This window comes from Entelurus aequoreus, linkage group LG26 (genome assembly GCF_033978785.1).
Source record: "Entelurus aequoreus isolate RoL-2023_Sb linkage group LG26, RoL_Eaeq_v1.1, whole genome shotgun sequence".
NCBI lineage: Eukaryota > Metazoa > Chordata > Actinopteri > Syngnathiformes > Syngnathidae > Entelurus > Entelurus aequoreus.
Genome location: NC_084756.1, coordinates 15,426,854 through 15,444,353, shown reverse-complemented (window position 1 = coordinate 15,444,353; position 17,500 = coordinate 15,426,854). Strand labels below are relative to the sequence as shown.

Genomic DNA, 17,500 nt, shown 5'->3' with positions numbered 1-17,500 from the left:
GTGATTAGAGCACATACTTGTTGGTCACAAAAAACATTCATGAAGTTTGGTTCTTTTATGAATTTATTATGGGTCTACTGAAAATGTGACCAAATCTGCTGGGTCAAAAGTATACATACAGCAATGTTAATATTTGGTTACATGTCCCTTGGCAAGTTTCACTGCAATAAGGCGCTTTTGGTAGCCATCCACAAGCTTCTGGTTGAATTTTTGACCGCTCCTCTTGACAAAATTGGTGCAGTTCAGTTAAATTTGTTGGTTTTCTGACATGGACTTGTTTTTCAGCATTGTCCACACGTTTAAGTCAGGACTTTGGGAAGGCCATTCTAAAACCTTAATTCTAGCCTGATTTAGCCATTCCTTTACCACTTTTGATGTGTGTTTGAGGTCATTGTCCTGTTGGAACACCCAACTGCGCCCAAGACCCAACCTCCGGGCTGATGATTTTAGGTTGGCCTGAAGAATTTGGAGGTAATCCTCCTTTTTCATTGTCCCATTTACTCTCTGTAAAGCACCAGTTCAAATTGTTTTAACCCAATGCGCCCCACCCCACTCCAGTCAAAAAGTTGGGGGACCCCTGCATATACCGTATTTTTCGGACTATAAGTCGCAGTTTTTTTCGACTTATACTCAGGAGCGACTTATGTGTGAAATTATTAACACATTACCGTAAAATATCAAATAATATTATTTAGCTCATTCACGTAAGAGACTAGACGTATAAGATTTCATGGGATTTAGTGATTAGGAGTGACAGATTGTTTGGTAAACGTATAGCATGTTCTATATGTTATAGTTATTTGAATGACTCTTACCATAATATGTTACGTTAACATACCAGGCACGTTCTCAGTTGGTTATTTAGTGTACGTCATATAACGTACACTTATTCAGCCTGTTGTTCACTATTCTTTATTTATTTTAAATTGCCTTTCAAATGTATATTCTTGGTGTTGGGTTTTGTCAAATAAATTTCCCCCAAAAATGCGACTTATACTCCAGTGTAACTTATATGTTTTTTTCCTTCTTTATTATGCATTTTTGGCAGGTGCGACTTATACTCCGGAGCGACTTATACTCCGAAAAATATGGTAGCCCCAATTCTTCAGAGTTTGCACTGGCTCCCTGTTCATTTTAGAATTGATTTTAAAACCTTGCTGTTTGTTTTTAAGGCTTTACATCAGGGGTCTCAAACTCAATTTACCTGGGGGCCACTGGATGCAGAAACTGGGTGAGGCTGGGCCGCAAGAAAAGATTTCTTAAAAAAAATCTAACATGCACTTTTTAATGAATTCACCTCCTTTGAATGGCTTTCCCGCCCTAGCAACCATCTCACTCACCATGTAGCTAGCTTTGACTGCTGCATCGCTCTTTTCGCTTGCTTTCTTGACGAAATCTTGTTGCCTCAGTAGACTGGTTTTAAAATTTGCAACCCGGTTCACTCCCCTAGTATTTTGCATACTCCTCAGCATGTCTAGTTGTATAATGACGTTTCAAATTGTATTCCTTGTGCAACGCAACTTTCTCTGTATCAACTACAGAAAAGAGCTATAAGGATTATTCATAAAGTAGATTACTTAAAACACACTAACATATTATTTATTAATTCTGGTTTATTGAAACTACAGGAGCTAGTAAAGTTACAGACATTATGTGTCATGTTTAAGGCTAAAAGTAAAACATTACCAGCAAATTTACAAAAAATGTTTGTCATCACTTCTGAGAATGAAGAGCATAGAAGAAAAGGTCATTTCAATTCTTGACGAAATCTTGTTGCCTCAGTAGACTGGTTTTAAAATTTGCAACCCGGTTCACTCCCCTAGTATTTTGCATACTCCTCAGCATGTCTAGTTGTATAATGACGTTTCAAATTGTATTCCTTGTGCAACGCAACTTTCTCTGTATCAACTACAGAAAAGAGCTATAAGGATTATTCATAAAGTAGATTACTTAAAACACACTAACATATTATTTATTAATTCGGGTTTATTGAAACTACAGGAGCTAGTAAAGTTACAGACATTATGTGTCATGTTTAAGGCTAAAAGTAAAACATTACCAGCAAATTTACAAAAAATGTTTGTCATCACTTCTGAGAATGAAGAGCATAGAAGAAAAGGTCATTTCAAACATCAGTATTCAAGGACAACTTTAAAACAAATGTGTATATCAGTGGTGGGGGTTAAACTATGGAATTCTCTTTACAAGAGATAAAAGATTGTAAAAATATATTCCAATTGAAAAAATATATAAGGACAGAACAATGAGATCATATGGACAGCCATAACTGTTTACATTTTGCTTTATATTTATTATTTTACTTATTTTTTGCCTAGTTTTGTATTTGTTTTGTATCATCCTGTGAGGTGTATACTACTTATTTTGTTTTTTTTGTTCGTTTTGTACATCATGAAGTTTTGCACTTCTTGTGTTTTTTTGTTTGTTTTTGTTATATTTGGATGTAATTGTTTGTTTATATGATATCATTAAGTAAGACTACGTACTATGTTGAAGGGGGCAGAAAAATATAAGATTTTTCTTCATCCTGCTCCTTCTCAGGCATTGGTGTGTAAATGTATAATTTAAAAATTGAGGTATAATTGTCTATCGATCAAAGATGCACATCAATGAAGGAGATAAATAAAAATGAAATGAAATGAAATAAGACACGTCGGGGTGCCCCTGTGAAAGAAATATTGCATCAAGAATCGTCTCTGTCTGGAGCCAACGGGAGGAGGGTGGGGGGTGGAGTTTACAGTTACGGTAGCACAATTAGCCCCGAACGGGTTAACATCACCACGTCTGTATCAGCGCTGGGGTCCAGTGCACCACACTTTTGTATTGTCGCTCGCTCCTTCGGCGGAGTGCTCGTCTTCCCCGCCCGGACTGTTTACAACGGGGGCGGGAGCGAGCAGGCGGGCGAGGGAGGGAGGCAGGGAGGGAGGAAGGAAGAGCGTGTGTCATAGAAAAGCGGCAAAATGTTTCTCTGCTTGCATTACGCAAGTGACATCAATGCATACTTGCCAACCTTGAGACCTCCGAATTCGGGAGATGGGGGGGGTTGAGTTGGGCGGGGTTAGGGGTAGCGGGGGTGTTTTTGTAGCCCGGAAGAGTTAGGGCTGCAAAGGATTCTGGGTATTTGTTCTGTTGTGTTTATGTTGTGTTTAGGTGCGGATGTTCTCCCGAAATGTGTTTGTCATTCTTGTTTGGTGTGGGTTCACAGTGTGGCGCATATTTGTAACAGTGTTAAAATATAAATAAAATAAAATATGACCACCCTCAGTGAGACATGTATGGCTGTTCCTCAAGTATGTCTTGCAATAACCTGCGTGTGTCTCTAGAAGCCTCATACAACATGTGTCTGGGCTGGCACGCTGTTAGTATGGAGAAAAAGATGATGCGGTGACAGATTCTAGAGGACACTGATGACAGTGCCATCACGGCACGCCATCGATATTGTCGAGAGCCTCATACCACAACGTGATTGGTAGATTTCTTCAGCTCCGCACACAACGCTGTCAAGCGCCATTCATTTAAAACTCGCGGGCCGCACTAACATTAAACTTTCATATTAAGGTGGGGGCCGCAAAATAACGTCTCCCGGGCCACAATTGGCCCGCGGGCCGCGTGTTTGAGACCCCTGCTTTACATGGACTGGCACGTCAGTATATCTCGGACCTCATCCAAATTTACACTCCTGCGCGTGCTCTGAGGTCCGAGAGCCAGCTCCAGCTCGTGGTGCCCAAGACCAGACTTAAAACCAGGGGAGACAGGGCCTTCTCTGTGGTCGGCCCTAAGCTCTGGAACACTCTGCCCATCCATGTTCAAACTGCTCCCACAGTGGAGTGTTTTAAGGCTCGTCTTAAGACCCACTTTTATTCTTTGGCTTTTAACACTACGTGAGTTGTGTGGTCCTCTGTTGTCCTCTGTGGGTTTTTTAAGTTTTTATTTTGATTACTATTTACTGTTTTAATTGGTTTTACCCTTAAAAGTCGTTTTTAATCATATTTATTTTATATTGGTTTTATATTTATTTATTTATTGTTTTTATTCAGTCATTGGTGGAGCTAAGGTTAATATTTGAATATTGTTGTTTAAATGTGCTATATAAATAAAGTGGATTGATTGATTGGACTTTAAAGAAATGCACTAAAAATACAAATATTACTGTATGGAATGTTTAGCAAAACATAAAAGAGAGCTGCAGTTTTAGTAAAGATTTGCAGTCAGCATTTCCGATAACACAGACGTGCACATAAAGTTGAAGACATAATAGTACCTTTTTTCATTCTTACTACTGCAGTTCTTTATTAGTACCGGTATGTTGTACAATCCCCGAGCAGACCAATAGTTTTTAGGGTGTAGTTTCAGTTGTCACTTCAGACTTCCTCAGTGTGGTCGCTGCTTCCTGCTGTGACATCACATTTTAACCTCGCTCATCTCTTATTTTCTAAAACTTATAACCAGGTCTGCACACAATAATATGTGTTGGGAGGATGTGATGGAGGTGTGTGCGCGTGCGTGCGTGTGCGTGCGTGCGTGCGTGTGCGTGTGTGTGTGTGGTTGTGTGTGTGTGTGTGTGTGTGTGTGTGTGTGTGTGTGTGCCGCCGACAATTAGTTGATTAAAAATCTAATGAATCAGTTTTACCTCTGAAAAATATCGAATAGACACTTTTGGTGACTTCTAACATGACAGCATGATTTGGTAATGGCCAGTTAGATGATGACATCATTCATCCACTCACCCCCATCCAAGCAGCGGCGACATGACACAATAAATATTATTGTGTGAATGCTACAAAGCATTCATACATGGTTTTCTACACCAAAATTCATCTATTTATTCTTCTTCTTCTTCTCCAGATTTTAGCAAGCTTTAACCCTAACCCTTTCTTTTGATTCAAACCGTTCCAACTTCAAACTGTTCAGCCTATTCGGGAATCGCGGGCTTTCCCTTGACAAATTCCAAAAATTCCCAGATTTCCCAGAATTCCAGGTTTTCCAGGACATTTTCCCATTCAAAATGAATTGGCCATTTTTCAAACTTTCACCATTTCCACATTTTTCAACTGATTCAAACCATTCCACCTTCAACACATTTCACCATCCTGGAATTTCAAACTATCATTTTTCCAAGTTCAAATAAATTCCAGGCATTTCCCAGAATTCCCTTTTTTTCAAATCATTTTTTGATCTTTTTTTTCTGACGACTACTCCTCCCACATATTTCAACCCACTTTAACCGTTCCACCGTCAAAACATTCCTCTTAATCAGGACAAAAAACTAAGTTGTTTTTTCAACTGGAAAAATTCCCGGTTTTCCCGAAATTCTGTAATACCATTTCTCAATGAAAAATGTTACTACTTCAATATTTCTCGATCGATTTTAAAAATTACAACACCAACCATTTGAACTGATTCAGACCATTCAAGTCTTTTTAACATATTCTCCAAAATTCCCGCCTTTCCCAAAAGTCCACGAAATTCCCATTGAAATGAATGTGACATTTTTCAAAGTTCCACAATTCCCACATTTTTCATCCAATTAAAACCGTTCCAAATCTAAAATATTCAGCCTGTTCAAACTTGTGTGCTCACCTTCAACAATTTGTTTTAATTCCCGATTTTCCCAGAATTCCAGGTCTTTCAGGACATTTTTCCCGTTTAAAATGAATTGGCCATTTTTCAAACTTCCACCATTTCCAAATTTTTTTACCGATTCAAACCATTCCACTTTCAACATATTCCACTCGTCCTAGAATTTCAAACTATAATTTTTCCAAGATCCAAAAAATTGCAGGAATTCCCAGAATTCCGTTTTTTTTTCAAACCCTATTTTGATCCTTTTTTTTCCTGGCGACTACTCCTTTCGCATTTTTCAACCCACTTCAACCGTTCCACCGTCCAAACATTCCTCTTAATCAGGACAAAAGTTGTTTTTTGAGCTGGAAAATTCCCAGTTTTTCCAAAATTCCTTAATACCAATTCTCAATTAAAAATGTTACTACTTCAACATTTCTCTATCATTTTTTTTTTAAAATTCCAACACCAACCACTAATTCAGACTATTCAAGTGTTTTAACATTTTCCCAAAAATGCCAGCTTTTCCCAAAATTCTCAAATGTCCATGAAATTCCCATTGAAAAGAATGGGACATTTTTCCACAATTCCCACATTTCTCATCCAATTCAAACCGTTCAAACTCCAAAATATTCAGCCTGTTCAAAATGATGTGCGCTCCTTCAACAATTTAAAAAAATTCCCGGATTTCCAAGAATTCCCAGTTTTCAGGGACATTTTCCCCATTCAAAATGAATTGTCCATTTTTTAAACTTCCACAATTTGCACATTGTTCAACCTATTCTAACCATTCCAACATCAACACATTCCACTCACCCAACTAACACTTTCCAAAGTTCCAAACCTAATTCTGTTTTTCCTGGAAATTCAAACTCTTCAACATTCAAACTAATCTTACATTCATAATACATTTTGTCAGCATTTCAGTTCAACTTCAGCATTGGAGCATTCACACGCAATTCCTTCAGGAATTGACTCATCTAGTTTAATATGATATTCAACTTGAATCATGAATTTGATGGAGCAAAGTCACATGTTCTTCTATGTTCTTCTGCTTTCCAACACTTTTTCCCCAAACATAATCCTGACTTAGAAACACTGTATGTTATTAATAAGCTCCAGCCGTGTCTCCTTGAGGCCTTGCATCCCTACATGCCGTTAAAACGGCGTAAACTGCTCCTCTTATTGCCGTCTGGACCAGACAACCTCATACCACCCATGAGGAACGGTGTCATCATCATTGACTGGAACATCACATCGTTTTATTCCGCTCTTTGTCACTTCAAGCGTCACATTTCCTCCGTACATTCATGAAAAAGTCTTAAAGGCGTTCTCTGTGAATCACCAGAGAGGGAATACACTCATTCTCTGGGATTTTAACCCTGACAAAGTATGACCGCACGCTGAAACAATCCTGACGACTTTGGGATGTGTGGAATTGATTGTTAATTACTGTATTTTCCGGCCACCGGATTATAAGGCGCACTGCCGATGAATGGTCTATTCAGGTCTTTTTTCATACAAAAGGCTCACCGGACTATAAGGCGCATTAAAAGGGTCATATTATATTTTTTTCTACATTTAAAACACTTCCTCGTGGTCTACATAACATGTAATGGTGGTTCTTTGGTCAAAATGTTGCATAGATGATGTTTTACAGATCATCTTCAAGTCGCTTTCTGACAGTTGCTTACAGATGCGCCGTTTTGTGGGCGGTCTTAGTTAGGTGGCTCACCTTCGACAGCATCTTCTCCCCGTCATCTTTGTTGTAGCGGTGTAGCGTGCAAGGACGGGAGTGGGAGAAGTGTCAAAAGATGGCGCTAACTGTTTTAATGACATTCAGACTTTACTTAAGTCAATAACGGAGCATCATCTCCTCATCCGTGGCTCACTAGTGCAACATCAACGCCGGAAATGTGTCCCGTAAAAACCTTCCGACCGGAACCCTCTAATAACTAAAGGTCCGTGGGTGAATAATGTAAACCCACTACAGTTTTTAGCGCTTTGATAGCTAGTCTACTGACAGATATAAGTAAGAACTTTACACTACTTTATATTACAAATGGCAACAGCAGAAGATGAATGTCCCATAACAAGAAGATAGAGAAAAAGAAGAAGCATATGACTACTACAAAGGCGGACGCGTGCAAATTTTCAGGACTTATGCAGATCCCAAATACAGATCAGCAGGTACCAAAAGGTAAGAAAAGTTGGTTTTGCATAATATTACGAAATAACGTCAGATAATATGTCTGCTAATATTTCTGCTAATAGCTGCCATTTTGTGGACCTTATACATACACCATAATAATACTTGTATGTTTAATGCACCGACAATCCATCAAGCGGTGCGGCTTCATAGCTTACCGAAGTCGCACGAAAAACATTTTGACAGATTTTTGAGCGCCTTGTGTGCCTTCTCTTCGGTGCAATAACCCATTCCACCAACCACCCTGTTTCATGTAGATATTCATGTACATATTCATTTCACCCACTGTATAGCGTGTACACTTGTTTTATCGCACTGTATGGAATGGCCTCAATCTCGTTACCCTGCGTAATGACAATAAAGCTGATTCTGATTCTGATTCTAATGTTCCATAGACTTTTTTGGCTAAGAAAGCCATTAAAGCCAAATATTTTAATATGTATTTCCACAAGATCCATATACAATTTTTTAACACTGAATACAACTAAATGCGTGCATTTTTAAGTAAGACCAACATTTTTAGAGTATAATGAGTCTCTTATTCTTTTTAATAGCAATGTTCTTCTGAAGCTAACCTATAATAAATAAAATACTTCTTACCATTAATGCAACTTCTTGAACAGGTGCGGCAGAAAACGGATGGATGGATTAAAATGCATGAGAATGTTTTATATTTTGAACGTTATTTTTAAGACTGTGATTACCAGCGGAATTATTCATTACTTATCGTGTTAAGTAATGTCAGCTAAGATTTATCTGAGAGCCTGATGCAGTCATCAAAAGAACCACAGGTTCCCTACCCCTGTTCTATATTCTCAATGGAACATTTAAAGTTTTGGTGTTGTTTACTGCCATTATATTGCAGTCTACACGTATCTCTTATGTTTGACTGCCATCTACTGGTCACACTTATCATTACACCATGTACCAAATAAAATTGCTTCGAGGTCGGTAAGCACAACCAGAATTATGCCGTACATTAGGTGCACCGGGCTATAAGGCGCACTGTCGTTTTTTTGAGAAAATTAAAGGATTATAGTACGAAAAATACGGGATTTGCCTAAATGGAATGCAATGCTTGGCTGCAACCAGCAGAGGCGCTGTTGGTTCAATCTCAACTGGGTTGCGGTCTAAAGAAGCCAGCATGCTGATGTCAACTCTGGCAACGAGTTAATTATCATCATCATTATGTTTCATCCGTAGTTTGCAGGTTGATTACAATGGATCGCCATTTCTCTCGATGCTGACACATTCACACAGTAGCTGAGCGTGGTCCAGTCTTGGATGTTAATAGTCCATGTTGTTCTCAGCATTCATCTTTCCTTTTAACAGCTGTCTCTGTATGCCATCTTTCCTCATTACATGGCCAAAATATTCAACTTTCCGTGTTTTAATTGTGTTTACTAGTAATTTATTACAATTCATTGTTTGTAAAATGTGTGTTTGTTTTCAAATTTGTCCATGAGACTTTTAACATTCTTCTGTATAACCAGAGCTCAAATGCTTCCAATTTATTTGATCAAGTTTGAGTTAAGGTCCATGTCTCAGATGCATACAGTAGGATGGACCACACTTAGTATTTAACCATTTTTATCCTTGTTTCAATATTTAATTTTTGTGATGTTAGTAGTTTTGATATGTTTTCATCTGATTTCCATTCTTCTTTTTATTTCATTATCAGTTCTTCCATTTTCAAACTGCATCCGACCAAGATATACCATATTTGATACTTGTTCCATAGGTTTGCCATCTATTGTAAAGATTATTTGAGGAACTGGTTGATGTTTGCTCACTACCATTCATTTTCATTCCATATGGTTTGCCATTATCATTCAGTACAGTCAGCAGTTGTTGGAGGTTATATACAGTTCATTTTTCTGCTTCAAAATCTGGACAGGAGTTCAAAACATTCTTATTGTCCCATTCAATTGGGCGGGATACGTGATGTCATCTACATTGCATAATTGGCCACGACACATGCAAACTAACTTTCTTCTTTTTGTGTGTGTTTTTATGTCACAGGCAAGACTTAGATTGGGGTCAGTAGGTACAGCACCTGCAACTTTCTCTGCTTGTTGAGAAATACATGTTTTCATGTTAGCCTCTCCAATAACGCCAAGAAAAGTCGCTAAATTCGTGGCTAGTTACTTTTTTTCTTTTTAAAAAAAAAAAAAAAATCTAGAAGAGTCTGAATACTGGCTAAATATGACAATCAAGTCGGTAAGTTGGCAACACTTCCTGCTCCGTCTTCTTATGCTCTGGCAGACCAAGTGCTTATAAGGTGTGTTAGGAAGCAGAGTCACAATGCCATCTACTGTACAGAGTTAAAAACATAAGCCTTATGCTAGGGTGGTACGGTATACTGGTACTAGTATAGTACCGCGATACTAATGAATCATATTCGGTACTATACCGCCTCTAAAAAGTACCGGTCTAACTAGCAGGCATGTGATTTGACCACAATGAAAAAGACTGAAAACATTTCCGGGGGTCTGGGAAGCTCCTGGTTTTTCACCAATTTAACATGCTAAAATTAACAAAGACAGCACCATTTGAAGAAAATATTTTAGTGTTTAAAGACATGAAAACATTAATAGAACATACAAAACCCAATTATAATAATGAATCACTGTATATGGTTCAGTCCCAACAGTATTTAGTCACTAATATTTACATCTTGTGTTCATTTCACATCCACAGGTGTCACATCGATCAGTGATATTATCTACAGTTTATTTACAGTATTACCACATTACTTCAGTTCACTTCACACATTAGCTTTCTCGGAGAGCCCTAACATGAGCCTTCCTTGCAAATTTCTGAGCAGCCTGCATTTTCCTTTTGGTCTCTGCTTTTGTAGCTTCTTTTTTGGATAAATATAACAAAATACCAAATGTAAACATTTCATTCTTTTCGCCAAAATAGGATATACATTTATGAAAATAATTAAACATGTTTAGTATTGTTTACTCATATTTGAAAATAGGAAATAATAATAATGTGAGGACACTGACATATTGCATGAAACAAGTGTGAAAATATTTACCTTCAAGATTGTTACACCACTGACAATAGTTTCAAGAGACTACATAAGAACTTAATATTACAAAATAGTATTATATGCAAATTTATTTCAAATAAATTGTTAACTGGATTCAATAATGCGACTCTCTGAATTTCTGTAATTTCATAATATATTTTCACGTGGCTTTTTATTTTTATAAAAAACCCATTTATATTTCGCAAAGCAATAATTGGTTAATATTTAAAACAAACATGCGTATTTCGCAAGCAAATATTTTTTAGCTTACCTCATTATTAACAACCCTGTCTGCAACTGAAGTGGGTTGTGGGTGGATCTTTCCTCTCCATGTCACTTTCGGTTGACATCCAAAAGTACCAGCTAGTGAAAAGTTTGTTTTCCTTGCTTCAAGTTGTTTCGTATGTTTTTGGCGTTTCGCATGTACTTCCAAAGCCTTGAAACCTCGTGATCCATAGTCAATATTATCATGACACCACGTGCACAAAACCTTTCCGGGACGATCGATTTTCCGAATAAAATCACCGAACAAAGTCGTAACTTCCTTCTTCCCAACAGTATCAGTGATTTCCCTTTCCATCCAGTCCCATCGAAACTTATTTTTGACATGTTTATCAATTTCTTTTACTCGTAAAGCGTCCTTTCTCTCGATAACCGACATCGTTTACATATGGAAAATGGCGGTATGATGACGTTATTAACGTCATCATTCATAACAGATGTCCTGATTGGTCACAAGGAACATATCGACCAATCAACTACAGCGTAATATAAACTATGTCTCGAATCTTGATTTAGGGTCGGGAAAAAAAACTGAAAAACGGAAGATAATTTTTTTTTTTCCCCGAGATTAAAAAAGACGGAATTCCGACTTTAGACGGAAAAAAAACATGCCTGAACTAGCTAAACATGCTTCATTCCACACCGTAGCTCACAATGTAAACAAACACCATTGGTGGATCTGCACCTAACATCCACTGTAATGATACCAAGTACAGGAGCGTTTCTAGTCGATGCGACTATGATTACATTGATATTTTTTAGCATCACAATTTTTTGGTTTGTTTTTTTATTTATATTATGTTCATAAACTCAGGAAATACGTCCCTGGACACATGAGAACTTAAACTATGACCAATGTATGATCCTGTAACGACTTGGTATCGGATAAATACCTAAATTTGTGGTGTCATCCAAAACTAATGTAAATCATCCAAACAACAGAAGAATAAGTGATTATTACATTTTAACAGAAGTGTAAATAGAACATGGTAAAAGAGAAAGTAAGCAGATATTAACAGTAAATGAACAAGTACATTAATAATCAATTTTTTACAGTTTGTCCTTTATAATTTTGACAAAATAATAGAATGGAAAATGATACAATATGTTACTGCATATGTCAGCAGACTAATTAGGAGCCTTTGTTTGCTTACTTAATAATAAAAGACAAGTTTTCTAGTATGTTCACTATTTTATTTAAGGACAAAATTGCAATAAGAAACATGTTTAATGTACCTTAAGATTTTTTGTTAAAATAAAGCCGATAATGAAATTTTTTTGTGGTTCACTTTATTTAGAAAAGTATCGAAAAGTACCAAAAAGTATCAAAATACATTTTGGTACCGGTACCAAAATATTGGTATCGGGACAACACTACTTCATGCACAGACAGTCCCATCATAATGTGTTTATGAGCAAGGACGAGCAGAATAGAATAGAAAATCTATTTGTGGTGGTTGAAGTCGACTGTAAGGAAAACACGGACGTTCCTTTTAAACTATTAAATCAAAAATAATTGATCTGTAATTTCACCCCTTGATTCAGTTGAGGCGCAGCAGCTTGATACAAATAAAGAAAAAACACCCTTTACAAACCAAGCCGCATTGATGTTAGATGTCAAAGGCAAAATGCATTGCTTTGTAGTTTAACTTGTCAAAAATCTCCCAGCACATTTTGAAAGCCCCTGACCTAACCCATTCACACAATAAAATATCAATAGTATTTATGAAGGTAAAGCTAATTTTAGACCTGATTCAAATTAGGATTGTTAGGCCTTGGTGGAAGTTTGCACTCTACTGTTCGTTTCTGTCATCTATCTTTCACAGATAATTAATAGAAAATGCAACGCAACTTGTACATGTTTTTTCATTTTGGTGGATTTTCATCTGATATCCTTTTGATGCACATCAATTCTTCCAAATTGTACTCCTAATTTTACTAGGGTTAGTGTTAGGGTTTATGTTTAAGGTAAGGAAGGTCAAAAGTATCTATTACTCTTTGTTTTATTGCATTGTTTTCGATAGGGTTAGTGTTATTGGTAAGGGGTTAAAGTTAAGATTAAAATTAGAGTTAGTTTACAATTTCTTTATATTCTTGTTGTGTTTTCTAAGGTTAGGGCAGGGGTGTCCAAAGTGTGGCCCAGGAGCCATTTGCAACCCACAGCTCATACTTTAAAGGGCCCGCGGCACATTCTAAATATAATAAATTTTTAACAATAAATAAAAAAGACAAAAATGTTGACTCTAATAACACAAAGCTGCCTAGCAATACATTTTTTCTTCAAAACTGTCATTGGTATAAAAAAAATAATAACAATAATAATGAAACAAAAACAATGTTGTTATGAATGATAATCCAAGGCTCCAATTATTTAACATAAAAAATTCCACTTTGAAATATTTTTGGGGAAAAAAAATATGCACATTTTGGGCGTTATGAATAAAAAATATAAAAAATATTTCTATGACAAAAAACGACAAAACAAACAACTGCATGACTTTTTTTTTAACACTTTTATGAGTGGGGCCCAATTTTTTTTAACTGTCATTGCTCCAAAAATAATAATTATGAATAATAATGAATCAAAATCAGTGTAATTATGAAATATTAACCTATTTAAGGTTCTAATTTACTTCACATCAAATATTCCACTTTAAACATTTTTTGGGGGGAGAGACAATATTGCATATTTTGTGTTTTTGCAATAAAAACAACAACAGGGTTTTGACAAAAAGGGCGTGAAACATAAGACAACAAAAATTTTATTTATATTAAAGTTGATCTAGAGATTTAAGTGTTGAATTTAAAAAAAATTAACATATGACTTATTTTCAACATTTATAATTTGTATAACATACACTTTCAGATCCCTAGGACCAAACTTGAGAGGAGTCCTAAAGGTTTAAAAAAAAAAATCTATAAATTGTATTGGTTTTGAAAATGAAAAATATCAAAATGTATGAGGTGGTATGAGGGGTTAGGGCGGGGGTCGGCAACCCGCGGCTTTCGAGCCGCATGCGGCTTTTTAGCGTCGCCTAGTGGCTCCCTGGAGCTTTTTCAAAAATTTATGAAAATGAAAAAATATGAGGGAGAAATATAATTTTTGTTTTAATATGGTTTCTGTAGGACAATATGACACAAACATTTCAAATTGTTAAAAATCCCACAGTTTATGTTAAACATGCTTCACTGATGAGACTATTTGGCAAGGACCGTTTTGTCCTACTAATTTCGGCGGTTCTTGAACTCACCATAGTTTGTTTACATGCTGCCACAGAAAGACTTGTTTTATGCCACTCCTTCTTTGTCTCATTTTGTTGCTGTGCGTGAATGCACAAAGGTGCGCTTTGTTGATGTTATTGACTTGTTGGAGTGCTTATCAGGCATACTTGGTCAATGCCTGACTGCAAGCTAATTGATGCTAACATGCTATTTAGGCTAGCTGTATGTACATATTGCAACATTATGCCTCATTTGTAGGTATATTTGAGCTCTATTGATATCCTTTACTTATGTCCTCTGTGTATTTAATTTATATTTGCATGTCTCATGACACATTATCTGTATGTAACATTGGCTGCATGTCCGATAGTTGTTTGTGTGCCATGTTGTTCCAGACCACAGCAAACCTTAACCAAATATGTATGTATATCATATAAAGGAGTTCTTCTATGGAATAATTTACAAATTAAAATATTGCAAAGATTGTAATAAATCCATTACAAGAAGACAGTTTCCTTTAACTTGGACACACACATCTATACCTTTGGCCATTCTAAGCCAGTAATTTCCAGGAGTTATCTCACCCTCTGAGAAACCTCGGTTTTACGAATGTTGTTGTAAAAATGTTTAGAATAAATATTAACATTTCTAAATTTCCGTAACGAAGATATGCGTCAGCCTGCAACACAAAGTAATTTTGATAGTAGGCTATTATAGCTAATATAGACAATTATCATGTGTTGTCTTCATTATTAGACTTATATAAGACTTTAAATTTTTTTGCGGCTCCAGACCGATTTTTTTCTTGTATTTTTGGTTTAATATGGCTCTTTTAGCATTTTGGGTTGCCGACCCCTGGGTTAGGGTCAGGGTCTACTGATTGTTGCTGCCTTGTGTTTTGTAGTACATGATTTTTTTTATTCACTGACTTACTGCTTAATCTTGATGAATGTGTAAATACATGTACAAATATATGTTTGACATTCCTTAATAAAGTAAGAAGTTGTTGATCCACTTACCGATAAACGAAATGGCCTCAGGGAAAAACTGCGAGAGGTTCTGGCTCCAGTGATCCGAGATGGGGATCTGCTTGTACTTGAAGTCGCCCTCGTGCTCAAACATGTTGGGCAGGTTGGGCGTGACGTTGAGGATGTACTTGATGTTGTACTTGCTCAGCACGTCCAGGTTGGCGGAGTCCTTGGCACAGCCCAGGTAAAGGTACGGCAGGATCTGGACAGGGAACGCCGGCTGGTTGCTGGGCAGCGGGCTGCCCTCCGACTCCGTGGCGCTGATGGGCTCGCGGTCCGACTCGCCGTCCGAGCAGTCCGAGCTGATGCGGAGTCCTCCCAGGCCGAGCACGGAGGACGGAGGCGAGCTGCTGGGACAGGAACAGTCCAAATTGGTCTCGCAGTGTTCGGGGAACTCGGACTGGAATTTGTGGAAGCCTCCTGCGGGGACCAAAGAAAATTTGATCTGAGCCAAATCGTCATCATGCGCCACTATTTCTAATAGTCAACCACATGGTAGAAAAAGCACAGTTCTTATAAACATCATCTCACAACTGGAAGAACATTCTTGTGTGCTGACTTAAGCTATGAGCTAAGCAGACAGCTGAACCGATGTGCTCCATTGAGAGAAGCAAGAGTGGATGAGGTTTTTTTTTTTGTGAATGGCACATCCAGCTTGTGGCTTCACTGGCGCACACATACACACGTACACGCACGTACACACACGTCCTCGTCTGCTAGCTAGTGTGGTTCTATTAATTACACATCACACGGCTCCTCCACTAAGCTGCCCTTTTTCCGGATGTTGCTGCATGCAGGTTTTTTTTTGTCCTTCTTCCTCTTCTCATTCATGAAAAAAGCCTGCCTTGCCTTCATGCCAAAGGAGAACAACATGGCGGAGATAGTACTGTAGCATGTAATTGAAAACAGGTTTTATTTGCCCCACAATGTTCTTTTCAAGGGTCCAATCTGCAAGACTTCCTGTATATAATTCACTATTTTATATATTGTTATCTTTAACACCAAATAAGGTTGGTAACAAAACAAATACAGTTTAGATGAATGGCTTTAGAGTGTATGTAATATTTAAGTGTCAAACAGGCAATATGTATTCTAAGTTATTAGTGTTGTTTTACGAAATCAAATACAAATTTAGTTCAAACAACAGAAATGATCTTTCAGGCAGGGGTGTCAAACGTAAGGCCCGTGGGCCAAACAGGTTTTATCCGGCCCGCGGGATGAGTTTGCCAAGTATAAAAATGAGCCGAAATTTTTGAATGAAAGAAAATGCTGTTCTAAATGTGTCCACTAGATGTTGCAATAGCAATTCTTTGTATCTTTGTAGATCATGCTACATATGTTAGTGCACCAGTCGAGGAAAATGAGCAAACTACATAAATAACATCTTGTAATTAGATTTTTATATTATTTTTTTATCTTGATAGACTGAAAATTAACACCAATGAGTTGACCGATGAACATTATCACACAATCTATTCAGAACGTATAAATAAGGACAAATAAAGGTAAAATACTGTTAACTACAATATGTAAGTATAAAAAAAACAACATTATGATTTGTGCATTTTCAGAATGTGCCTGTTCTATTTTTAAACAAAGAAAACAATCTGAAGTTGTCTTTATTTTTAAATTATCGTGCCGTGATTTAATTCACTATTTTATATATTGTTATCTTAACACCAAATAAGGTTGGTAACAAAAGAAATACATTTTAAATGAATGGTTATAGAGTGTATGTTAATATGTAATAATATGTAATCTAAGTTATTAGTGTTGTTTTACGAAATCAAATAAAAACAGAAATTATCTTCAAAGCGATTTTATATATTATGCAACCAATAAAATAACCAAAATAAGTCAACAGAATGATTATTTATGTAAGTACTAAGACAGTTTTAGGTACACAGTGTTCACTATAAACTACATATAAAGTATTTTGGGGTGACTTTACTTGTTAAAACACCCCATTTATGTTTAAAATAAGTCCACATTAATGTTTTTATATAATTAGCATATTTTTGAAAAACAAAACAAAACAAAGAGTGTTATATATTATAAGTGTAAGACAGGCAATATGTATTCTAAGTTATTAGTGTTGTTTTACAAAATCAAATAAAAATTTAGTTTAAACAACATAAA

At 36.7% G+C, this 17,500-nt stretch overlaps 1 protein-coding gene across 1 annotated transcript in view; it reads right to left on the bottom strand.

Moving 5' to 3' along the window:
* The window catches only part of LOC133643128 (dual specificity protein phosphatase 7-like), a 37,720-nt gene that overhangs the window by 899 nt on the left and 19,321 nt on the right, over window positions 1–17,500 (bottom strand). Inside the window, exon 4 of the mRNA XM_062037538.1 lies at window positions 15,353–15,838. Coding sequence (XP_061893522.1) covers window positions 15,353–15,838 — 486 coding nt within the window. The remainder of the gene's footprint in view (window positions 1–15,352; window positions 15,839–17,500) is intronic.